The sequence below is a fragment of the Gallinula chloropus genome (genome assembly GCF_964237585.1).
Source record: "Gallinula chloropus genome assembly, chromosome: 4".
NCBI lineage: Eukaryota > Metazoa > Chordata > Aves > Gruiformes > Rallidae > Gallinula > Gallinula chloropus.
In genome coordinates, this window is record NC_140088.1 from 90991806 (window position 1) to 91017806 (window position 26001).

Sequence of the window (26001 nt, forward strand, 5' to 3'; positions counted from 1 at the left end):
TATCTGAGAAGAGTTACACGTAGCAGGAAGAAGTAGCCTTTCCAAGGTGGCAGCACTGTCTATAGGCTTCCTTTGTTTCTCTAGAGAATAATTGAATAAACACTTCAGGCTGGGGTGTTTTATTTTTGTTCTCAGCTTCCAAGTCAATAGCTTCACAGATGTAGCTAAAAGCATCCCATGTGTCCATTATTTAGCTTGTAGAGAGATGGGAACAAAGCAGATCAAGACTGTCCCAGATCTCAAGAGGTACAATCAATATCCATCTACTGCACCAAAGCCAAGGATTTTGGCTTTTTTCTCATTCATTTGCCTTGGATCATCTTCATGAATTAATTTGTTTCCTCATCCCCTGCTCAGTTAAATATTCTCTGAATGCTGATCTACTCAAAACTGATACTTAGATTCCTGGAAATATGTTCTTTACTTAAACCTGTGGTTTGACTTTGCTTCTAGTGACCCCGTATCTCATTCAAACGGGAGTTAGAATTTGCTCTTTGAAGGTGATCAGAAAGATTTTGTGATTCAATACAGATTTCATCCCCCTGTGACAAGTTCCAGTGTCTGGTTGCTCAAAGCATGACAAATACAAAGTTTCTGGAAGAGTGGTGACTGAAAATGAAGTGCTAATTTTCTGTCCTTCCCTTGCATTATCAGAATGATAGGATGTCTGCAGAGATGATTGCCTTTAGGCAACAGTGTATTTCTGTAGTGGTGAGATAAAAAAAAAAAAAGGTGATAAAGAGCATGGAACTACTTTCCAGAACTTCTGACATCAGTTGCAGATTACTGGCAGTGGCTTTATCTCTAATTCACATCTTCCTGTATTTAAAGAAAAATGCTACTATCAAAATGAAATTCATAAACGTGGAGAAGTGGGCATCTCACAAGGTGTTTTCAAAGCTTTGGTGCTTTTTCAGGTGTTTTTCTTTGCGATAATCTCATTGATAAAATCTGTTAACCATCAGTCAAAACCCCATAACATCTTACTAAATCAAATAACATAGTTAAAGGAAGGCCAACACCATTTTCAATTGTGATTTTTAAAAAAGCATCATGAGTGACCTCTGACCAAAGTGATCTCCAAACAAGAGGAGAAATGCTGGATTAACTAAACACTGGGAACTTTTTTTCATTCCAGACCTTTGCTCTCCTCAGGCAGCGTCTGTGTGAAGCTCTTCAGAGAAGTGCTGGGATTCAGCAGATCTGTCATTAATTTCACACAGGGCAGGCAGCCTCCCACGGAGGCACTCAGTGTTCTCCTTCCCCCTGTTTTAATCAGCTCGGATGCTGCTAAACAGCAGGAAATTCAAGTACTATGGTTAATGCCAGTAATGAAATAAACTGCCTATCAACCCTGAAAGCAAGGTATAACTTATTTTTTTACTGCTTTAGGGGAAAAAACCACCCCAAACAACAACACTAAAACCCCCAGACCACATAAAGTAACTATATTTAGTACGTATACAAAGAAAGTGTGGTGAAAAGCCAGTGCTGGGTTTTGGCTGGGGCTGAGTGGCAGCTTGAAACCTGCACTATTTCTCACAATAGAAGGGATCATATTAAAATAAATTGGATTTCTTTGCAGAACATGATATCAGGGGCCTGTGGAAACCCCTCACTAATATTCTGCCAGTAAACTGAATTACAAGGTTGCCTTGATTCCCTTTTATGCGCTGGAAGAATTAATTCCACTTCTGGTTAGTCTCCCATCATTCCTGTCAAGAAGCAGCATAGTCCCACAGGTAAAGTCTCTGGAAAGAAATATTTGGGGGAAGTATTTTGAATGAATGAGTTTGTACCAAGACTAAAATACTTCGGGGGGGGAGGGAAGATGAGGGAAGCTTCGTGTCCCATTGCGGCATGGTGACTAGTTAAATCTACTTGGGTTGGGGATGGTCGTGTTTGCCCTGGGAAGGAGCAAGCCTCTCCTTTCTGCTGTCATAAGCAGCCCCTGTGTTGATTCACTGACAGCTGTGTCACCTCAGAGACAGCTTGGCTCTGTTCAACTTGGTTCTCAGCTAAGAACTTGCCTGGGCATCAGTCCCTCCAGCAAGCTCCTCACCCAGCAGTGCCAGAGCTCCTTCTTGAACAGGTGTTTATGGGCTTCCTTTTCCAGAGTTTAGCCCACATTGCTCCACGGAGTAGGGGATGATGATGGTCCTCATGTTTTTCCACAGTGAAGTCCACACAAAGGCCTCCTTCCTTATGTTGGAGTGCTTTGATAACAGCTTTGAAGAGCCTTTGTCCCTAAGTGTGTCTCTGGAGACACTTTACAGTTTCAGGCTGAATTAGGTTTTGTGTGTAAACCCTATGGAGTTGGGTAGAGAAGCACAGGACCAGCCTTGGCCATCTGTCATTGCAGCACAGCAAGGGGGGTTCTGGCCTTCCTGAAAAAGGGGATCAGTACAGAATAAACCATTGTTAACTGCAAATAGCACTCATGTATGAACATCTCTCCTCCCTAGGATAGGCCATCGCTGAGGTGATCAAGTAATTGCTAATTTTGCCAGTGAATTTGCCCTTCATTTTATCTGTATTTTCTTTCTGAAACATTGCTATCCTCCTCCAAAGTACCTGCTCCTTCAGTGAGATCAGAATTCCTCATCTTACAACTCCACATATGAAGACACAAGCTAAGGGCCAGGAAAGCATGGTGCCACTAGGGCAAATGTTTCTTCAGCTGACCACCTGTGTCTCCCATGGTGGTGTTTCCTATTGGAAGTCAGGACCAGGGAGTTTGGTCTAAGCAGATTCTGGTGAGTCATTGTTCTCTCTGAGGAGTCTGCCTCGCCCAGATCTCATCTCTGACTCACTGTAGCTGTAAATGGCAGGGCATATAATTTTCAAAGGGCACATACTAAAACCTTCTTCAGAACAAGTTCATCAGCTTTTACCACTAATTTCTCTACAGAGTACATTTTGTTCTCTTGTAAATCCTGATTCCTGGCATTGGCATGTTCTTCTGGACTGGGCTGCAGTGACAGCAATACTAAAATTTACAAGTATTCCTTAAATAACACTGATGTCATGATTTTATATATGTAAAATAGCTTTTACTGACTTCTCCAAGTGCAAGGTTTGAGGATGGAGCCAGGTCAGCTTAGCCCACGTTCTATTTTACTGCACACACTTCCTAGTTCTCTAAAGGTGAACTCCCAGTTCTGGAGGGGTGGCTGCCCACCCACCAACCCACCAGCATCTGCCACAAAGCAGTGACAGCAAACTCTCCAAAGTCCACTGGCAGCAAAAATTACAAGGCAAATACCAAGCAGGCATCAAACCCACTGGCTCTCAGCTTGTTGGGCTTTTTTGGGGGGCAAGCATAATGTTTATTGTACTGTATGAATGGTACTGTGTTATGAATAGTGTGTTCTATTCCGTGTATAGAGTGGAGCTATAATGTGTGTGTTTGAGCTATACTAAAGTATTCTGTGCTGGTAACAGTCAAAGGAAGAGTGTCAGCATCTCTGGGGCTCTTATGCCATGTCCCTCTAGGTACAGTGTCAAATACAGCCCTATCCCCGGTTCCTCAGTGACAAAAAATCACTGCTGTTGACAGGTGTACGATCATAGAATCACAGAACAATAGGGTGTTGGGTGTGAAAGAACCTTTGAAGGCCACATAGTCCAACCCTCTGCAGTGAGCAGGGACATCTTCACTAGAGCAGGTCACTCAGAGCCCCAGCAAGCCTGACCTTGGATGTCTCCAGGGATGGGGCCTCCACCACCTCTCTGGGCAACCTGTGACAGTGTCTCACCACCCTCAGAGTGAAGAGCTTTTTCCTGACGACAAACCTGAATCTCCTCTTTTCTAGTTTTAAACCCATCACCCCTCATCCTGTCACTCCATGGCCTTAGCAACAGTTCTCCAGCTTTCCTATAGGCACCTTTCAGAGACTGGAAGGCTGCTACTGCTATGTCCCCCTGGAGCCTTTTCTTCCCCAGGCTGAACCACCCCAGCTCATCCTGTCTTCATAGGGGGTGCTCCAGCTCTTTGATCATTTTTGTGGCTGGACGTGCTCCACCAGGTCCCTGTCCTCCTTGTGCTGGGGGCTCCAAAGCTGGACCTTATATTCCAGGTGCGCTGTCCCTAGAGCAGAGGGGCAGAATGCCCTCTCTTGCTCAGCTGGATCATAGTCTTGTGCCTCAATGGCATGATGTAAGACCAATGTTCTCAGTTATCTTTTTCCTTGACAGTTTTCTTCCCTTGTCTGTTTAGCCCTCAAGTTCTCTGCTTTCCCAAACAGAGCTGATCTTATGTACATGTTTGCACTGCACAGCAGGGACGTGTGTCTGAGCTGAGGCTGCAGAAATAAACAGAGCAATATAAATAAAATTCAGCATCAGCTGCTGTGGCAAAGGCAGAGAAATAAAACAAGTAAAAGACAAACATGTGTGCTTGGAAATAGGGCCTTAGAACAATGTTTTGCTTCAGAATTAGAGTGGGGTTTTATGATACAGCAGCATGTTCTTTATTACCTCTTGGAACCAGCAACAAGCTTTAGTCCTTGTTTTGCTTCTTCTCAGAGATTAATGTGGGATTCCATCCTTGCATAAATATTGCTACTCCATAGGGTTAAACTTTTGTTTGCCTGATCAGTTCAACTGACCAAACCAAATTAGCTGCTCTGAGAATACACTCACAGCAGCGCATTTTTATGTGGCTTCTCTCATAAAAGTTTAATGTAGTGTATAATTAGAAAAGGCTGAGAGCTTCCATTAATCCTGCAAAGTTTTCTCACCCGTTTATTCTGATCAACCTAATATTTTGCTGGTGGAACAGATCTATGCTCAATTAAAGACTCACACAAAGATGTGTATCGTTGAACCCCAGGAACAGCATCCCACAGGAAGGGAAACAAAGCAGGAGTTTTCAGGAGGCTCAGCTGACATTTGCTCAGAGCTTAGGGAAGACGGAGCGCTCCGTGGGAACGTTGAAGTCTGGGAATCCCAGATATGTGGCTGATGGAGTCAAGTGATGTGCAGATCGGTAGGATGTCCCCAAGGAATCGGTGCCTCTCTGTTGCTGCTGCAGAGCCCTTCCCCTAATAGCACGGGCTGGGTAGGAGCCGCAGTGTTGTCACAGTCATGTAGCAGGAGCACTGGTGGAAAGACATTTGCAGGAGTTAATATTGCCTGAGGCATCATTAATTCCTGATGGGGCTTGAGGAAAACGATATTTAGGAGATCCTCTCCTGCCTAAAATCCCATCTAGTCTGATACCTCTCTGTATTCATAATAGTAGTAATGTAAAACTATGCACAGCTCTGCTGTTATATCTTCTACTTTGTTCTCTCTATCTCTTTTTATTGGAAAGCTGGCTAAAATTAGACTTTCTCAGGAATTTGCAGGAGCATTTATCCTTAGGATTATGACTTTAGTACTTCTGAATATTATGTGTGTTTCTGCCATACTTTATGGATATAGCAGCTTTCAATAAATCTTGGAGAGGATGGTATAACTTCCTACTGAAATAATTTTAGTGCTGTTTCCAGACAGCATTACAGACTTCAGAACCAAATCAGTCTGTGTATGTGCCTTACAAGGCTCACCCCTCCCACTTATTGCCAAGTTGCCATGCAAGATTTCACTGTGATGCATGTGTTTCCATATCTTACTGTGCTGAGCTACAAGCTGTCTTCAATACAGACTCCTGATCATCTCAGATGGTTTCATAGTCTCTGTTGGGTGGCCTCACAACGTGTGTGTCAGTTCAGAACCCAAGAGAAAGGCAGCGTTGTACATATGGGGGATTAAGAGGGTGTGTGTATGCGTGCGCTTGCAGACCTCCTTAGCTAGTTAAGCACTGGAGTAGGGAAGTGTGGAATCTATAAAAGTTTGGACCTTTAATAAAAATTTGTAGAAAGCTAAAAACCCAATACTAAACTTACATTCAGGTTGTGTGAGTGCTCCTTGCTGATTTCTAAATTGCCTGTTTTACTCTCTACTGCATCCTGCTCTCTGTGCACACGCAGGGCTATGAAGGGCACACCATTTAAGTTATTGGTCTCTGAACATATTTCCCTTTTTTCCAGAATGGCTAACTATGTTGCAATATTGCTGTAACAAGATTGTTCTGTTGTTAGATATGAGGGGCCTGGGAAAGAGGGAGCAAGGCTGAAGAGCCAACTGTCTTCCTAAGAAAAAAAGTGAACAGTGTTTTCCTTGAAGTGGAACGTTAGCCCAGAGCCAGATGTCCTAACTGCTAGCTGCTTCCATGAGTCAGGTCTGCAAAGTCACTCCAGTGCTCTCAATCTGTAGCAGCGTATCCAGCACGTAGGCTGTAGTAACCTCTGCCACGGTGCCACTGAAACTTGTCGAGGATGTCAGGAATGAATTTGGCTCTACTGTTTGTTGGCCTTTTGTACTTGGTCAAAAAGATTTTTCCATCATCTGTTTCCCAAAACACTCGGGTCTTTCCAGAGAGGGCTGTACTGAGGCCAGAGGAGACGGAACAGATGCCTCATTCACGCCAATTAAAGAATTTTTATAGGGAAGGAAATCCTGCCATGGTGCCTGAGTCACCAACCTAACATCAGGGACCAGCATCGTGTTCCCATTGTGCATTGAACTGACACTTCCTGATAGAATTAAAATTATATCACTTTTTATGCTCTTGGGAATGTGGGAAATTATTCTGGGTTCCTAATCCCGTGGCAGTAGGTATCTTTCTCTGACATTTAGCATGGAACTCAGATACAAATACTCAGGCACTTTATGAACAATGTATCTGGAGCAAGTTTTGTGCCACAGAGGTTTTGGTTACATTTTAAAAGATGGGAAACCGAAACAATGCCAAAAAAAAGTAAAATGCCAAAGCTCTACTTGTCCTGACTGCAAAGAAAACCTTAAAAATACATCCCAGGCTTGGTTACACGATGTTATTGGAGAGCAGCTCTTCCTGAGTAACTCCATATGTGGGTCTTACTCTGTAATTAACACAAGTCTCATTTATAGCTTAATTCCTTTTCAAAGTGCATTAAGTTGAGCAGCAGCATCATAGGAGTTTGGGGAAGGGAGTGAAATTTAAAACTGGCCTCCTGAAGAATACCCTTCTGTGTAGTCAGTTTATGGGATGCTTTGCAGGAGGAAGGTGGGGAAGATCACACCAAACCAACTGTCAGCCCAGCGTGAGGACATTACCATGGCTGCAGTACAGAGCTAGTAATAAGCTCCCTATTTATTTTGTTGCTACAAATACACAATATGGGCTGTAAGGTTCAGGTGGGAGATGCTTTAACCTGAAACACGTGCACTGAGTCACCAATGGGGACAAGGGATGAATTTTACCCTTTGTTGATAGAAGGAGCTGTGTGGTGGGTTGACCCTGGCTGGGGGCCAGGTCCCCACCAAAATTGCTCTACCACTGCCCTCCTCAACTGGAGAGGGGAGAGAAGATACAGTGAAAGGCTCATGGGTCAAGATAAGGACAGGCAGGGATTGCTCCCATTACCATCACAGGCAAAACAAATTGACTTGGGAAATTTTAATTTATTGCCAATCCCATCAGTCATGTAATGAGAAATAAAAACCAAATCTTAAAGCATCTCCCCCTACACCTCCCTTCTTCCTGGGCTCAACTTTATTCATGATTTGTCTTCGTCCTTTCCCACAACAGCTCTGGTACTGAAGCTGTACTGAGCCTTGCTAGCAGAATCTTCTCTCTCTGTCAGCAAGTTGCACCTTTACTAAGGTTTCTGGACACACAAACACCTATGGTCCTACTTTGGAATATCCTGGACCGTATTAACATGTCACCAGGTGCCTGTGGTGTAAGACCAAGCTCCTGGTATTGCCTGGAATGCTTTGATTCCTGCGATTCTGAGCTGCTGTCCATCCATGCTGACTTGTCTGCCTTTGCAAACCTCTCTCTGTAGTTTGAATTTTGTTACTGAGGTCTGTTAACTAAACCAGTGGCACTTTAAAGGTGCCTTCCTGTAATTCTCCAGTGTGATGAGTCTCTTTAATGGTTGTAACCCGAGATGTGTGTGTCACTGAAAGAAGGAACCTTTTGTTAGGACAAACTGCAACTGTTCCACTCTGTGGTGAAAGGGAAGTGCAGGGAGAAAGATGCTCTTATGGGTGTCTTGAACCTGTTTTGTGATGAGTGATTTTGAAGTAGTTGGGTAACAAGATGTTACATACTCAGAACTTGGTGCCTCTAAAGCCATCACACCTATAAACTGTAAACCTAAACTCTAAATGCCTATCAAGGCATAAACATGAAGGGGTATTGGAGCAGGTGCCTCTGTGTTCTGGAGAATATAGATTACTGGGGTCTAGAGAGGAAGAAGGGCTTTCTGGTGATGGGTTAGAGCATATTGCAGAGCTTGCTGATGATTAGAAAAATACTGGTGAGCACCCTTGGATTCTGGCTGGCCAAGGGGAGCTCAGTACAGCCAGCAACTGCTCTGCCCTGGCACAAACTGCAATTTCAGCACCTCTAGTTTGCTGGAGCAGTAAAAAGCTGGAGTATCACCAGGCACAAAGCGCAGACTCTGTGCCACGTATGCAGGGCCACACACGAGCGGTTATAGGGAAATGTGATGTCCGACACACATCTCAGTGGTATGGCTGGCACAAGGAGACGTGCAGAGCCTGCCCCAGTGGCTTTATGAAGTCTTTGGAGGCTGTGGTGGTTTTCAGGGGGTGACTGAAATTGGAAGCGATTGTCTGCTGAAGTGTAGAACGGAAACAAAAGAACCCTTTGTGAAAATAACACAGCCAAAAAACTCTGAGAAACACTGCCCCTTGTTTTATGAGGCTCTGGGCTTCCTCTTGATGCATGAAACACAAAAGGACTTCATATTGCTCCATACAGGAGTGGGGTTTGTGGTTTTCTATCAGCTTGTTCCTCTCTAGCACATTGGAATTGTTTACTTCTTGATATTTTCTTTCTGTTGCCTGGAAACATTTAGTAAGTTGTCAGCACTAAAACATTGACTGATTTAAGATTCATGCCTTCTTTTTAAACTGGTGGTGCACAATGCAGTGTCTCACTGACCCACACAGCTCAGAGCCTCACCAAAGCTGCACCATCCCCAAAAACTCTGTGTGTGCCCCCCACCATCCCCCCTTTATGCTGAGCATGAGGTAACTGGCATGGGATACCCCCTTTGGCCAGTTGGGGTCACCTGTCCTGGCTGGGTCCCCTCCCAGCTCCCTGGCTGCCCCCCACCTTCTCATTAGCAGGGCAGGATGAGCAATTGAAAAGCTCTTTGCTACTGGGCAGCAACTCAACCATCAGTGTGTTACCAGCACAGCTCCCATCCCAGCTCCCAACCACGGCACCCACCTGCTGCTAGAGAGAACATTAACTCTCTCCTGGCTGAACCCAGGACAGGGGGATAGCCTGTACCCGACCCCAAATTTACTGGAAAACTTTGGAATTAACAGCAAGGCTGCATGCAGTAATGGGGGAGAAAGAAGTAATAGCAGGGAAGAGCCTGCACCCTTCACAATGGTCCTATTCATATATATACATCATGTGCTTACGTGTGTTCCTGGATCCGGGCCTGACTGCACAACTGGATTCCTTTCAAGCCACAAGTAAATGCAAGAAAAAGCAGAAGACAAACTTAGATTACACTGGAGGGTGTAGCTTGAGCCCACAATCAGAAAGCAAAGCTCTATAAGGGAAGGCTGCAAAAGACCTGGAAAAGAGGAGAGCGTGACCACACAGTGGTGGTTTAGTGCTGCTATTTATATTTGAAGATGCTTATTTGGTGAGCTTGAAGGTTCTTCTTCCCCCTTCAGTTAATCTTTGGTTGAATTGTAAGGGCACAGGCCTGGATGTGGGCAGGAGCCCTTCTGGGGTAAAGGGTAAGGCTGTATTTTGGTCTCTGGGGAGGCTGACTCCTGTTTCAGCACAGAATAAGGCTTTGGAAGCTTTCATAAGAGCACTTTATGAACCCCTAAATTGGAATGGATGGTGATTGGTACCGAAGGTACAGGCTGTGGTAACACCTTGGTGAATATCTTGAGCACTGGGTCGAACTAAAGTGCACGTGGGTCCCAGTGTGTTCCCCTCAGAGCTGAGTGGTGTTTGTATGCCAAAGGCAGAATACAGCTCGCTCATCTGCTGGATCAGAGATCCTGCCCCCTTGCTTAGCCTGTCCTTTAACCCAGTGGCCAGCCAGCAGCCTGAGCTCTGTGCCATGCATTTTCTTTTTTCTCCTGTTTGTGTCCTGCATAATGAAATGAGAGGTGTGGAAATGAAATTGCAGCTTGACCAGTTTAATTTTGAAGCAGATAATTCATCTGAGTGGAAAATTAATGGCTATTCTAAACCGTATTTTCCTCTACGCAGATATACATGGAAGTAGAAGAAGCATTTATTAATTGATGGTACATTAATGTCATCTAAAGATGTAGTGAAACAGGAAGATAATTGGACTAACGTGTAAAATACAATATTTGAGCCCAGCAGATCTAACAAATGGGATACTGTGCTTTATCTAATGAGTGTAAATGAAATCTCACATGAGATTGGAGAATGCAGCGCTTTGTACTGCCGAGTCTTCCATTCCTGTGCCAACCACACAGCCATAATCATAACTCATTCATGACAAAAATCAATGATCTTCGTTTTCTGACAGCTTCTGTTCGCTGTTCCTAGGAACTGTTTTCTATCTTTTCTCAAGAGGGTATTTTGAACTTAAGCTCCCTCTCTCTGCTTGTTTATTATGTACAGTGCCATTCATTTGCCGAGTGACCATGGTGCCAAGTTCCAGCTTGGCTTTTGTGGAACACTTTCCTTTCAGTCCCTTGAGAATACATGCTTTGGCCTCTCTAAAGCCACCAAATTCCCTGCACTCTAATTAAGTGGTGTGGCACAGGCTGGAGAGCTGGGCGGGGAGAAGTTTAATGAGATTTAACAAGGGCGAGTGTGGGGTCTGGCATCTGGAGTGGAACAACCCCAGGTACCAGCATAGGTTGGGGCTGGTCTTTTGGAGAGCAGCGTAGGGGGGAGGGACCTGGGGGTGCTGGTGGGCAGCAGGATGACCATGAGCCAGCAGTGTGCCATTGTGGCTAAGAAGGTCGATGGCATCCTGGGGTGTGTTAGTAGGTCAAGAGAGGTCCTTCTGCCCCTCTCTTCTGCCCTGTTGAGACCACACCTGGAATATTGTGTCCAGTTCTGGATCCCTCAGCTCAAGAAGGACACAGAACTCCTTTAAAGAGCCCAGCGCAGGGACACCAAGGTGATGAAGGCAGTGGAACCCCTTCCTTATGAGGAGAGGCTGAGAGAGCTGGGCCTCTTTAGCCTGGAGGAGACTGAGGGGTGACCTCATCAATGTCTATAAATATGTAAAGGGAGAGAGTCAGGAGGACAGAGCCAGGTTCTTATCAGTGATGGCAGTGACAGGACAAGGGGCAGCAGGTGCAAGCTGGAGCAGAGGAAGTTCCATGTGAACATAAGGAGGAACTTTGTCACTGTGAGGGTGATGGAGGCCTGGGCCAGGCTGCCCAGAGAGGCTGTGGAATCTCCTTCTCTGGAGACATTCAAACCTGCCTGGATGTGTTCCTGTGGGATTTAGTCTGGGTGACCTGGCTCTGGCAGGGGCGTTGAACTAGATGAGCTTTTGAGGTCCCTTCCATCTCCCAACGTTCTGGGATTCTGTGAGATGTTACCAGCATCTGTCTCAGTGTTTGTGCTGTCGATTACAGCTTTTGAAAGAAAAAATAGCAAGGGTGACACTCTCTTTTCTGATTCGGTGTTTGAATCAGCTGTCTCTCACTGCATGGGGAGCATTGCAGTTTTCTAGTATATATTATATTCTGTGCTGGTTTCTTAAGAGAAAAGAAAAAAGGTCCAGTACCAGGCCAGACTTAGGAAGATGGTGTAGGACTGGTCCAGTAAAATCAGTCTTTTACAACCCATTCTATGGCAAGACAGTATAAAGGCAGCAGACCTCAGTTACAGACTGGGAATTCCCAGTTTGTTGCTTTCCAAACTGGGTACCTGATGGAAAGCATTTGCCATCAATTCTGCCAGCTGACAGTCCCTAAACCCTTTTATCCTGGTACCTGGAGGCAAGCTGAGGTCAACCATCATCGAGAAGATATTGATTTCTCTAGGATATCCGGTGTTTGTTCTGCAGATTGCAAATAGCCACAGAATGCAATTTATACCCTTGTGAGAAGGAAGTGTTGTGATTGAGTCTGGAATCTGTTCTCTTAACCCTTCACTGCTCAATTTCCAGAGATTTAAAAAAACCCCAACATATAAAACTCTCCTTTAAGACACAACAGTAGGTCAAGTTGTACTTGGTTAAATCTGGCCAGCTTCCTGCCATTACAGAATAAGATGAATAAGCATTTGAAGCTTAACCAGGCAGAGGCTTTAAATCTATTAATTCACCTTGACATGCCTAGCTTCCACACATCCTCCTTTAGAACACAACAGGTGCTCTGGCAGCTCTCTGAGGACTAGCTTTTTACTCGAGTGCCTCCTTGTAGGTTGTTAATGAGGAGAGACAGGGCAAGAAGAACCAGAATAAAGCTCCATTAAGGTCAGACAACCTCGTAGCTGCTCAGTAAGAGGCAAAACCCAGCTGGTCAGAGCCTGAACAGGCAGAAGAGCAAGGAGCTTTGATTCTGATGATGGGTGACAGTTCTTTGGAGAAGAGAGGGTAGGGTTGGGAAGCTGATTTTGCAGGAGATGTTTTTCAGTAGTAGGTGTGGGACCATCATCTTAATTTCATGTCTGTGGAACTGGCTCCATCTGCCTCTAGCTCAATCCTGACCTGCCTGCTCCTGTCTGCTCCAGGCCTCTCTGGGTCACGGTATCACAGCCCTGCCCCACTAGAAAGCTGGCTTCTGGGAGAGCCTTTATCTGCAAAGGCAGGTGCACACCTGGCAGTACAGCTGAGCTGTCCATTCCTCTCTGCATTTCATGGGCTTCAGCAGCTGCCTCACTGAAGACCCCATGTTTATTCTCCCTTGAACTATGAGGTGGTGCTAGAGCAAAAAAAAAGAGTACTTTGGTTACAGTACCATAGAATCCTATCATAGGATCATAGAATGGTTTGGCTTGGAATGTCCCTGCGCTCCCACCCTGCATTGAGCTCTGCCTGCAGTGATATTTTAGCTCCTGCATCAGTTTGACAAACCAGATCCCCAGTGATTCCCTAGGTACTCCCTTTTTTTCCTTTCCCCTGGAAAAAAACATCTGAAACACGAAGTACTTCAAAGGCTTTAAGTCCCTGCTTCCTTGCTGAGAAGGGATGGGTTTTCTCCAGAGGTTTTTTTGCACTTGGTGTAGAGTTGAAATGTAGTTCCTAGCAGAGCTGTATCACATAACCCTTGGCTAATGTGCTGGGACTATTTCTGGTAAGCACAACAGGAATTACAGTGTCAGGGTAGGTCTATTATGGGTTCTAATAAAATAACTAGTAGCCTGATGCAGTGAGTAACAGAGATTTGGAGCCTTGCGCCTCGTTTGTGCTGCTGAAGACCAAGCTCTGTGTTTAGCAGAGGTTACACAGGGTTTATGAAATGTAGAACCTGTAGTTGCAAAAAGCAGGTTTGTTCATCAGCAGGTTATTGCCATCCTGCTGCACACTTAGGAGAAACCAGACTTTCTGGTTAAAAGGACATAGAAACCCAGCCCCTGTTAATGTGTAGCTGTCAGCCTATATAGAAATGCAGCATTTCCATTAAAAAAAGTGAAAAAGCATTTATCAGTGCATTTTAAATGACTATAACTTACCTACTGTCACCAAAAAGGGACACTTTAAAGATAACTAATTAGAGAGGCCCTTGCACAACGAATAAAACCAATCTAGATTTACATAACTGTAGGGACTGTGCTAATCCATCCACAATGGGAGCCTAAGCAAAAAGAATCACATTATTTAACACAGACATATGTGACTTCTTTGGCATGAAAAACAAGAGACACCTACATAGACCCACCTGTGATTGAGGACACTTACTTCACTTGTGTCTTGGGAGTTATGGCTTTGTTCTGTGGATGATGAGAAATCTGCTTCAGCCTATTGATTAGTTCCTTCTGCACTAATCTGAGCGTAGTTAATTGTACATCTGCATATTACATAGGAAAGTGTGAGTGATCCAGCCCCAAAACAGGCAACTGAAAAAAACATTATAGGATCCTCTGATTTTAAAACATGGGCAAACAAAATAAAATCCAGTGGTAAAATAAACCAGCCCCTCCCTCCCAAAAAAAAAGTATAAAAAGGGAATTCTACCGTGGGGAAAGGAAGCAGGAAGATAACCCTTCAGTGGAATATTGATTGTTATTCACAAAGAGGAGATCACGCCGGGGAGACAATAATTGACCAAGAGAAAGACAAAAGCAATTCTGCCAGTCCCTTAGGGAAGCTGCAGGGTCACCTAAGCAGAAGAATAAAGAGATCTAGAAAAATTCTGAGAGTGGGACTGGGAAATATTTTCCATATTCTTGTGATCATCTGCTTTGGGGTTGGGGTGAAAATGTTACTGTGTTTAGAAATCTACCATTTCTCTACTTAAGCATGTTTAAAACCAAATGAACACATGAGTAAACGAGTTAGAATTTCACACACTTTGAAGATAAATCACCTGTGGTTGTTTAAAACTAGGAGAAAGTTTTTCCATTGAAATCCTCTTAAATTTCTTGTATTTTTACCATCTTTTCTTTGAGGCTGTTTACTCTGCACATATTAGACAGAAGGATAGTGAAGCATTTTAAACAGCCAGGATCCAAGCTTCTCTCCTTAGAAGGGAGCTTCTATTTCTGGCTGGGGATTTTTTAATGATTTTTTTAAATCCTGTTTTTTCTGACTAAGGCAGTGCTCCCCAGCAGGCAGGAGTTACAGGATGCCCAAGCAACTCAAGAGCTCTCTCTGCATCGGGGCTCATCGTGAGGCAGAAGCAGTGAGAGGCTTCTGAAGGAAGGAAGTGGTGGTGGTGGCATTTCTTTTGCTTCTCTGTGATTATCAGTTGGGAATGCCTGGGCCTCAGCTGTTAATAAAAAGGTGTGGTTTACTGGGTGGTGTAATCAAAACCCAGGCAAGAGAAGACAGAGGTATTTCAGCACAGTCAGCTTGTGCATCTCAAGTGGGAGCTCCCACACTCCGATGCCCACCAACAGGACAGGGTGGCAGCCTCTGTTTGGCCTTTGATGCATAGCTAGGGGCCTGAAAAGCATTTCAAAAATGGAGATGAAGGAGACAAGGCTCCTCCTGATGGCTCTTGTTGTATTTCCATGGTCTCGTTAGAGTTAAGAGAATCTCTGCTCACAATAGTAAGTGGCTGTGGGATGGTAAGTTGATTTGATACTTACGCTGTGTTTCTACTCGATCGTAAGGAAGGTTTTACTTGCATTGTCCATGCTACACAAGGCTGGCTGTTCATTCTTCTTTTTCCAAATCAGAGCGTATGGCAGCCAACAAATGTGACACCCAAATTATTTAACAAGAAGCTTTTATCACAGCAAAGAAGACATGGCTAGAATGAGAAGTTGGTCATTTAACTTCAGATGATGTTTCTATCTTTGGCCAATTTATAGGCTTAGGGATGATACCAGGGATTCACAAGTCAGCCTTTACTGTAAGAGTTTAATGACTCAATTCGGGCCTGGGAGCCAGAGAGCTAAATATAGCACATCACATCAGAGCCTGGTGCAGCTGGGGGAAAAAAATCCATTTTGGGACTTCTGGAAGGTCACTTTGGAACAGAGGTGCCGGGAGCACAGCAACGCTTGCCCCCAGCTACTGGCTTCTCATTTGAGAAGCAGCACTGCAGAGCTGGTAGGGACAGACAAAAGGGCAGGAAGGTACAGCAGGGAGAGGAAGAGGTGGAAGAAGTAAGTGGCCATTGCAAGGGAACTCATTCTCAAGTCTCTCAGCTGGATATTCCAGGCACTGGTGCAGGCCGTGGGCTAGAAAAGGTCCAGGCCTGTGGGGAATTGGTGTTAGAGCACTGCAGGTATCTGAGGTACCAGCCCTGAGCATGCACAGGCTTTTCCTGACTCTGGTCTTAGCAGCAGAGCCGAGATGCACCCCCTGCCCCCATCTTGTTTCTGAGGACATACTACCCACCAGCAGCTTTTAGTTTTGGAAGTAAAGCAGGCTTCTCCTCATGACAAACACCTTTTCCTCCTAAGAAGTACTCTTAACTCAGATGAAACTGTTGGAGAAAAATGCTGTTGAAAATACTGTTCAAAATTGGAGCAGTCTTTCACACAGCAGCATTAAAATGTGAAATAAATACCTGTTGTTTCCCTGCTCTTGGGTGTTTTCCAGGCTGCAACGGGCAGCTGGCAAGAGCAAATCCTTCATGTGTGAAAGGGCAAGTCCCCACCACTCCACCTCTGTCAGTGACAGGCCCTGGCTGCTCGCTGTGTTGCCCCAGCAGAGCCAGGACAGGGTATTACAGCATCTGCTCCCACTAAGTCCTGCTGAAAACTTTGAGGGAGTGATACAGTCCAGCTGCTCTGGACCAGGAAAGTCATTTCCCCTCATCCTTGTAGGGTGGATGAAGGGATGGGGGCAGTGATGGCAACCCACACTTCTATTTTCTCTTGGGACTAGGGTGCCTTTGTTGGAAAAGATGCTTATTCTGTTACCCTCAACTCTGGAGCAGCAGCGAGGCTTTATATAAGGCCCCACACCAGGGCTCAGAGAGGTAACAGCTGACAAAAATCTCCTTTGGATTACATGTGGAAGATCTTATATACAGTAGCAAGCCAGGCTATTGATAACAACCCCAATTAACAACTGGGGCTGTAGTCTGAATAATGATGACAGCTCCTTTCAGAGCTTTATGAAAACTCCCTTTCTAGGTAAATCACTCTTTATCCCAGTCAAATTTTCTGGAGTATCAGCAGTGATACAATGAAAGAAGTAGTTTACTTCCACTTGAACCAGAGCCATGGCACATGTACTAGGAAACTATGGTCTTGAGTGTGTACAAACCCCGCAGAGTCTGTGCAAATTCTTTATTGAAACAATGATCAATTTACAAGCTGGATCACATTTTATTTTGCCACTTCAGCATGAACTGGTCTCTGTGGTTTACGGCCGTGAACTATAAAATCATAACAGTTATTTAAATCAAAATACAGCAACTGCTTCTCAAAAAGAACACATTCATATTTGTCTTACATTTCTTATAAAATCAAAAATTTATTTTATAATAAATGAAATATAACTTAAGATACTTTAGTGCAAGCATTTTCTTTGCATCTAAGAAGCTTTCAGTTGTCCCGCCAAGTATGGTACACTTAGAGGGCCAACTCCTAAAATAGCATGCTGCCAAGATACTCCATGAGAACTTTTAAAATTTGACACTGTTAACACTCTCCAGAAATAGTTGATCTGAAACCAAACTGTATGTCAGAAAGCCCTGGTTTTATATTACAGTACTTTGTGAGAAGGTAACTGCAGATCGAGGAACTGATGTAGCGTGTGCATTAGAATAAAACAGGCACTGGTTTAAAGGAGATCAACATCTGCCATTCTGCAAATCCTAGGGTTATACAGTAAGTTTTAAGCACAGGAGTGAAGTGCTATTCCTCACCTAATACCCATAAACCTCCATAAAAACACTGGTCTCTGGGGTTCTCTTACATTTTTCCAGTCAACAAACGACTGGAGGGTGGGTTTCATCACTAGCATACTTACATCGGAGAACAGAAAAGGTTCCAGAGTAAACGAACGCTGCTCCAAAAGAAAACCTTGAGCAAGTAGTGAGTACTGTGTTCAAGTGGTCTGATTTTAGGATGGTCTTACATTTAGTGCAAAAAGAACAGGCAGTGTAAAGTTCAAATCCAGCGCTGATTCCTTCTGCTGCAGAAATCTAGTCACATTGCCTGAAGTTTTGGCCAAAATGTTTTCAAATAGTCTGAATAGATCCTGCAAATCTCTTTTCCTTTCTAAGCCTGGCTTTGGTGTACCTTAGGCTTTCAGAATGCAAGTTCAGCTGGACCGGATTTTCCAGATTCTGAGTGTTTTAAGAACTGTTAATGTTTAGTGATGTAACACATAGAGAGATGTAACAAAAGGTGTGCATAGTCCAGGGGTGGGAACAGATCACTCTCATGTCCCTGTAGTGCTTAAGGTGCATGAAAATACATAGCAATGCCAATGGTAATGTTTCCTTCCAGCCATCGTTAATGTCGTGTTTGTTACTTGTGTTCTCACACCATAAGATGGCCATTCTCTAAGAAACACCCCAGGACAGAGCTGTTTATAGTAGCACAGTCAGAGTCTGGAACAGGCAAGATGGGTGTGGGTCTTGCTTCCCATCTGTCTCCCACAAAGGAAGAGCCTGAAAGCATGTAAAAAGCTTGATGTGTACAGGTGTTCTGTACTGGATGCATAAAGATCCTGAGCACCATACATGAAAAGAGAAAAAACACATAACCCAGAACCCTTGGAATCTGTATTTTCTTCAGGTACAGTGCTGTTCTGGTTTCATTCTGGTAACACCACAAAGCCAAATGTCCCAAGTCTTTAGAGCAGACTGGCTGGACCAGCCCCACCTGTGATGTCTCAGCTCTTGAGTGAGTCCAGCTCCACGTCAAGCATCCCTTTGACCTTGTGACATCAGGAATTCAGCACTGCACCCATTATGTGCATCTTTTGCTCATGTGTGGTTTGCCATGTAGGTTTGTGTGGTCTTCAGATACATGCTTTTAGGGGGTAACCTCTGGAAAAAGCATAATCATGGAATCACAGAATCACAGGATATGTTAGGTGGGAAGGGACCTTCAAAGGCCATCTAGTCCCAACCCTGCAATGAGCAGGGACATCTTCACTAGAGCAGGGCGCTCAGAGCCCCAGCAAGCCTGACCTTGGATGTCTCCAGGGATGGGGCCCCCACCACCTCTCTGGGCAACCCGTGCCAGTGATCTACCACCCTCAGACTGAAGAGCTTTTTTCTGACAACCAACCTAAATCTCCCTTTTTCCAGTTTAAACCCATCACCCCTCATCCTGTCTCTCCGTGCTCTTGGGAACAGTTCTTTCCCAGCTTTCTTGTAGTATCTGATAATCTTGGGTCTTCAAGGAAGTTTACACAGAGATACTGAAGAAAACCAGGGGGATTGTTTGCTCTCAAATGTTTGTCAATAAATAAATAACGAAGAGGCTGGAGGACAGCCTGAGGGCAGCAGTCAGGCTCAGCACTGCCCGGTACCAATCACTGGATGAATGTATGAAGGGGTCTGCTCTCCACTGGAAAGGTTCATAATTAAAAAACAGAAAGCAAACTTAATAAATAATTTCGAAACTTTAAAAAAAATTCTATTCTAAAGTGTAATTTAAAAGTTATTTTAATATTTTCAAGGAGAACACCCATGCTCATCTCTGCAGTCCTAGATGAGCAGCAGGCAGGTAAACTCAGGATACATGAGGATTGGTTGGAAATGCTGGACAGGCAGAAAATCAAGATGCCTCTTTTCAGGAGGTTAAGGTGAATTAGAAGAATTTAGAGCAAGCTACTGCTTTTTTCTGCCCCACTTCTTGTGCATACCAGCAGCAAATTAGATGACTTCAAAAGACTGATGTGAACACTAAACAGAAAGGTACTTTGGACTCAGGAAAGAAGGTGACAGTTTGCATCAGTAGTATTTTCAAGCACACTGGTCAGAAATGAGGTTCTTTATGGTATTCTCTTAGTCTACCCTGTGTTCTACATTTATATTGCTTCACTGGAACTAAGATATTTCCAGCCACATTCCTAAAGGGACTCCTCCCTCACGTGTTTCCTTCTGGGCATGTCCAAGTGCATTGTGTATCTATGCCCACCACTGTGGTGAGCACAACCAACCATTAGGCAACTAAATTTTCCCAAAATCTGAAGGCTGTTATTAAACAGGTAGGGTTTGGTTTTTTTTGTTTTTTTTTTAAGAACCACAGAAAAGTAAATATGAAGCTTTCTCTGCAACCCTTACCTAAATCATGGGGTGGTCTGTAGTACACTGCTAGTGAAGCCCTGCACTTCAACGTGAGGAAATGAACATAAACCCTTCAGCTCATTAACAAGGGGCTTTTAGATAGCTGCAAGTTTGACTTACTTTGATCTCAAGCTGATTGCCTCTAACAGACTCCTCCTGTGGATGTGGCTACTTCAGTGTAACACCCTGAGCACCATCTGTGCATCATCTCCCCACAGACCTAAGTAACAACAACTTCTTCTGCAATACACTCAATTCCAGGTGTATTCTGAGTACTTAGACTTACACTGCAGTCATAGTTTTTAACAAAAAGGTGATAGTTCATTCATTAGTTCCAAATTAAATGTGTCTCAGGTAACATATATATATATATATATATACTAAAAATCCTACCCAAACTACATCTTCCAAGTGCCTTCTTTCCAGGCACACTCTGGAGAAGGTTCTTTTTATTGTCTGGCTGCAATATAAATTATCACTTCCCTTCCACTCCTGGCATTTCCTGGCATAAATGTTGATCCTTTTTTATGCCACAATTGCTGTGATCATTAAAGCTTTATTGGGGTAGAGTCACATGTACTCAAAGCAGTGAATTCTCTACACAGGTAGGAGGTTCTTAAAATACCATAGAAACAGTTAGTGTGATCATCACTGGAACTTCACAGGATGCTTGATATATTTTGGTTTTGGGGTTTGCTTTGTTGTTGTTGTTTGGATAACACACTCCCAAATTTATGCTATAGATTAATTTAGGCTTGATCTCCAGAATATGAATCTACACAAAATTGCACATCCCTATAAAAGGGTCTTCTGCCATTTCAGCCTTGCTGCCAGCTAATTACTGGTGCTTGCAGGACTGTCAAGGGACCTGTATATCATCTGCAGGTGCACTTACACCTCCCAAATCACTAAGCCAAGGCATCCTGCATATTTGCAGCTATTTTCCATATAAACTTCTTGCAGATTAAAAAAAATGGGCAAATACATGCAAAAGACCCCAACCTACAGAGCTGGTGTGACTGCAACTTTCTGTAAGATGTTTACAGATGTTCCATCTGTAAAACACACCTCAAAGCTGCTTCTCCATGCGACACAAACAATTGTTGGCATCTTCAATACATGGAAAAGGGAAAACTATTTCCCTTGTGCCTAAGCAGTGTGGTCTCAAATGAAATGAAAACATTTCAACTTTCTTTAATAGCCCTGTAAATCACAGTGCAGCTGAGCAAACAGGCTTTGTAAATGGGATCTATTAGGATTTTATTTGGCGACTGGAGTGCTGCCTCTTGGGCAATATTTCCAATTCACAAGATAATATTTGCAAAAATGGAGTAGATGGAAATAACAAGAGGGAAGGAGGAAAATGAAAACCAGTTTTTATCTGTAGTAAGTTCAAGTGTCCTACATCAAAGACTACCAGTGACTTCCAGGAGGCCACTACAGGTGACTCCAACCTAGAAAATGCTGAGGTAAATGTTTCTTAGAAATACTCCTAATCGAAAAGAGCAATTAGTATTCATGTAATAGCAATTCCTTTGCCATACATCATGGTAAACTAAAGTCAAACTGAGAAGAAAGTGCCAAAAAATCCACGTACATGCTTTTGCTATGATAGTCTCCAGGTAAGGCTTAGCGGCAAGTACAATATGTGTTTTTAAAAGAGCTCCACCTGATTTTCCTGCTATGCATAGATTCAGGAGTAACTATCATACATGGCTTTCATATATAACACATGTATTTTTGTCGTTTGCCAATGCTGTGTCATCAGAACTGAGTTCAGCAGAAGGCTCGGGAGGGGGCTCCGCGGGGAGTGCTGGTGTTTGAGGAGTATCTTCTTCCTTGGTGTCCAGCTGCACGCTCTCTTGAGACTGACCGTCCATGCAGTCCTTTTTGGACAGGGGGTGAACCGACACTCTTATTGCAATCTGTTGAGGTGGTTCGTGCAGTGACGATGCGTCAGAGTCCGCTGTGGGAGACTCGCTGCGCTTCAAAGCATTCGGGATCATATACAGCTCATCGGTCTCAGTGGTCTCCTGGCCTTCTGCTGTCTGCCGGACGAAATTCTGTCCCTGCTCCTCCAGACCTACAACCTCCATGATCTCTTCCATTATAGTCCTGCAGTTCATGATGAGAGGCGGCAGAGGCACGCTGCGAGCGAGCTCTTCAATATAGCGAGCGAATTCCATGGTCTTGAACTGCGTCACTTTGGCAAGCTCGAGCGTTTTGGCTGAAGTGATGATCGGGATGCGCTTTGCAATCTCAAAGGCTTTCTGGAGCTTCTCTGCCCCTTCCGTTCGGAAGAATTCATTGATCGCTTTCTCTGTTTTCTTCAGATGGCTGCTCATCATACACAACCGAGTAATGTTCAGGATCATAACAATGGTGAAAGCTACAAGGCAGACAATCATGTAATAGATTCCCATATCCCCGGAGGTGAAGACAACCCTCAGTGTCACGGTGTTGTTAACACTGCCGTACACGTTAGATGCGACACACGTGTATTTACCTCTGTCTTCAAAAGACACGCTGGTAATGTTCAGTAGCCCATTGTCAAGAAACCACCATTTTCCTGCTGGAGAGGAGACAGGGGAACTTAGTTACAAGCATTTTGTTCACAGGAGCAGCATAGACTTAAACATCAGCTTTGTCAAACCGGCCTCAGATTTTGGAAATAGGAAATAACATTCACAAGAAGACAAAGTATTTGCCATGGCAAAGGTCTGTCTGTCCCTGAGACACTAGCTGTGTTACTATCAAATCCCTCACATCAACTGTTGATAATTAGATCATGCCCTAGAAGTCTCATCAAAGCAATTAGTTCATATGCATGACACCTATCACAAACTTATGGTCAGTTAAGTTATAAAAATATGACTACTTACCCTGGAGAGCCTCCCAACACATGCCACACTTCCTCAGAGAAAAGGAACAATGAGGCAGTGAGACAGACAAACCTACTAAGCCCTCCTTGTTATCCATACAGGTTAGGAGATGATGTGCTGGAAAGCAGCCCTGAGGAGGACTTGGGGGTATGCATGGATGAGAAACTGGACATGGGCCACCAATGTGTCTGGAAGGCCAACTGCATTCTGGGCTGCATCCCAAGGACTGTGGCTTCCATGAGACCCCGCCTGGAGTGCTCGGTCCAGCTTTGGAGTCCCCAACAACTATTGGAACGGGTCTAGGGGAGGCCACAAAGATGATCAGAGGGCTGGAGCACCTCTCCTGTAAAGGCTGAGAGAGTTGGGCTTGTTCAGCCTGGAGAAGAGGAGGCTCCAATGAGCTCTTGCAAGTGGCCTTCCAGTCCCTGAAGGGGCTACAGGAAAGCTGGTGAGGGACTTTTTAGAGGGGCCTGGAGTGACAGGATGAGGGGAATGGTTTTAAATTGGAAGGGGGTTGATTTAGATTGGATCTTAAGAAGAAATTCTTCACTGTGAGGGGGGTGAGGCCCTGGCATAGGGTGCCCAGGGAGGTGGTGGCTGCCCCTTCCCTGGAGCTGTTCAAGGCCAGGTTGGATGGGGCTTTGAGCAGCCTGGGCTGGTGAGAGGTGTCCCTGCCCATGGCAGGGGGTGGTTGGTACTTGATGACCTCTAAGGTTCCTTCCAGCCCAAACCATTCTGTGATTCTATGATTCAAACTAGGTTTTTTACACTATCTCCAGTAGAAGGGGATGTAGAAAGTATTCCCACAGGACTCCTGACTCAATCCCTGTATAGACAGCTGTTAATTACAGCCTTTTATCCTCTTCCTTAGAATTTTTAACTTATCCAAACCCCTATTTTTTGCCCTAGCTTAATTCCTGAAAACAGCTGAATCAGTTTGCCTCCAGGTAAAACACACAGAATTAAGGAAAAGCTCAGTCTAAAGCAGAACTTCATGTTACAACACCACCCCACCCCAATCTGCTACACGCTAGGCCAATTCAGGGAGAAAACTTCCTTCCAGAGGAAATGTCAGCACCTGTAAGAGGTGACACTTATCTCAGACATGGAACAGTAAGGAGAATTGGCTGCTTGCTCTTTCTTGGAACTGCCCCGTTGGCAGAGTAGGTGTCTATTAATTGTAAAGCAATGAGACATCTTGCTGATGGATCCTGGCTCTAGCTGTTAGAAATGATGTAACGGCACGGAGCCGTGACTCAGTGTCTGTGCTGAAGCATCCTGGCACACAGGATAAGCCCAGTGAGCCCCACTGATCAGAAAAGGTACCGTTGCTGGGTTGGGGAATGGTTCAGTGCCAGACTCAACCACATAGGTTGTAAAGTACAGGCTAGGAAACGTTTCTTGCAGGCAGTCAGTTTGTTAAAGGAAGAAACACACTGTTGAAAGCCTGAGGTAAAGTGCTGTCATCTTCATACTACAGCTGCAATTTCTACTGCCTTGGTGCAGGGTTTTGCCTACCTCAGTTGACAATACAAAGACCTAAAGTTAGATGTCTAACTAAAGGGGACTAGTTAGTGAGCCTCAGGAAAACCTGAGTATGTTGCCATCACCACACACATTGTAACTGAAAGTCTGCTTACTAGCTGAAGTAGTTCCGTTGGCTTTCCTGGAAGTCTTTACTAGTAGTTCCTGGCTTTTCTCAGAAAATTATAAAACATCGGTACACAAAAATATAAGCAGTTCTGCTGTAAGGTTTTACAGATACACTGTGCTGCTGAACAAAGCAGTCTGTATGGAAGGATTACATGGTCAAAACACCTTCCACCCCCCTCCAAAACGTTCCCCTAGAAGCATAACTAGGATTATCACCCAAAGCTTCCATTTAAGGAAAACAAGCTCATGTAATTAAGGTCTCTGGAAAATCCAAGAGTCTTAGCTAAAGCCAGGAAGGCTCAAAGTTGGCTTGTCCTTCCAAATGCTGCCCTATATAGTTTTTTTTCTGTTAGCCATTCTGGGTACCCCTTGTTTCTCTCACTCCTGTAGTACCATGCATAAAGACGGGAGGCATATCAGGGAGTTAGCTGTGCTGAATTCATGCCGACAGACTATTCCCATGTGTCAAGACTTGGACAATTCTTGAGCTGGAAAATAGCTTTTTATAGTCTTTTTTGTGGGGGGGCGAGAAGAACAGAAGAGGACAGAATGGGAAATAGGATCAAACCCAAAGTCTTCCAACAAAAAGAAGCCTGCCTATGCTTTCTGTTACATCCTTCACCACCGCAGTCAGCCCGTTAAATTCAGGCTACTGGTCAACCTGCTGAAATCAGAACCGTGCCCAGAGAGGCTGTACCAGTGAGAATACAAAGACCTTACCTTTATTCTCTTCCTCTTGCAGCAGGCGGCCGTTGGAGTTGTACCATCTGTAATGCGGACTGGGGCTCCCTTGGACATTGCAGTCGATCAAGGCACTACTCCCCTCCTTGACTATAATGTGGTCAATGTGGGAGATCACCGCAGGCGCAGACCCCGCGGTCAGGTCGGTGCGGTTGAAAGTGCTGTTACTCACATCCTCAGCAGTCGTCAGAGCCGCTAACAAGATGACCACGTGCGTTGTAGGCAGAAAGCACAAGAAGTGGTGGCTGCTCAGTATGTTCATTTTCCTTCAGTGGTACAAGCAACCGGCTGGGGACTGGGGTCGGATCTGTTGGACGCAGGCCCTTGAGGTGAGGAGGTCACGGGACAGTTCTCCTTCGATCTGTGCGATGTTGTGGTTAATATACCCTATAAAATAAATAAATAAGTGCAGTGAGATGGCACGTATAAACAATCCATTACATGTGCTCCTTGAAAATAGTGACACATCCCTTAATGCACTTCACCATCATCAGCTCAGTGTCTTGTCTAAATGCTAATGTTATCGCAGTCCTCATCCTTACTGGAAAAAAGATGCATACATTTTCCTGGCAGCAGTGTTTTTCAGAGTGGCAGGCGTGGGAGAAGGCTTTTATCACCTAGACACTAAGCAGCAATTTAACTACAGCGGCAGCTACGGTTTGATGCCAGAAGTTCTGCAGATTCTTCTCATTTTTAACATTTGCAAAATCAACAGGAAAAACAAAGGTAGGGCACGTTAAAGCTGCCACTACCGGTTTGGTGCTGCCACTCTGTCACGTGCCTGGTCTTGGGTGGATTGTAGAAAGAACTGCTCCAGGAG

At 44.5% G+C, this 26001-nt stretch overlaps 1 protein-coding gene across 1 annotated transcript; it reads right to left on the reverse strand.

Moving 5' to 3' along the window:
- Window positions 1-21575: 21575 nt before the first annotated feature.
- Window positions 21576-25443, reverse strand: MFAP3L (microfibril associated protein 3 like; the record flags this gene model as incomplete). Its single annotated transcript, XM_084263822.1, has 2 exons — window positions 21576-22474; window positions 25161-25443. 2 exons carry the CDS (start codon window positions 25441-25443, stop codon window positions 21612-21614), a joined length of 1146 nt encoding a protein of 381 aa, XP_084119948.1. The 3' UTR covers window positions 21576-21611.
- Between the last annotated feature and the right edge of the window lie 558 nt (window positions 25444-26001).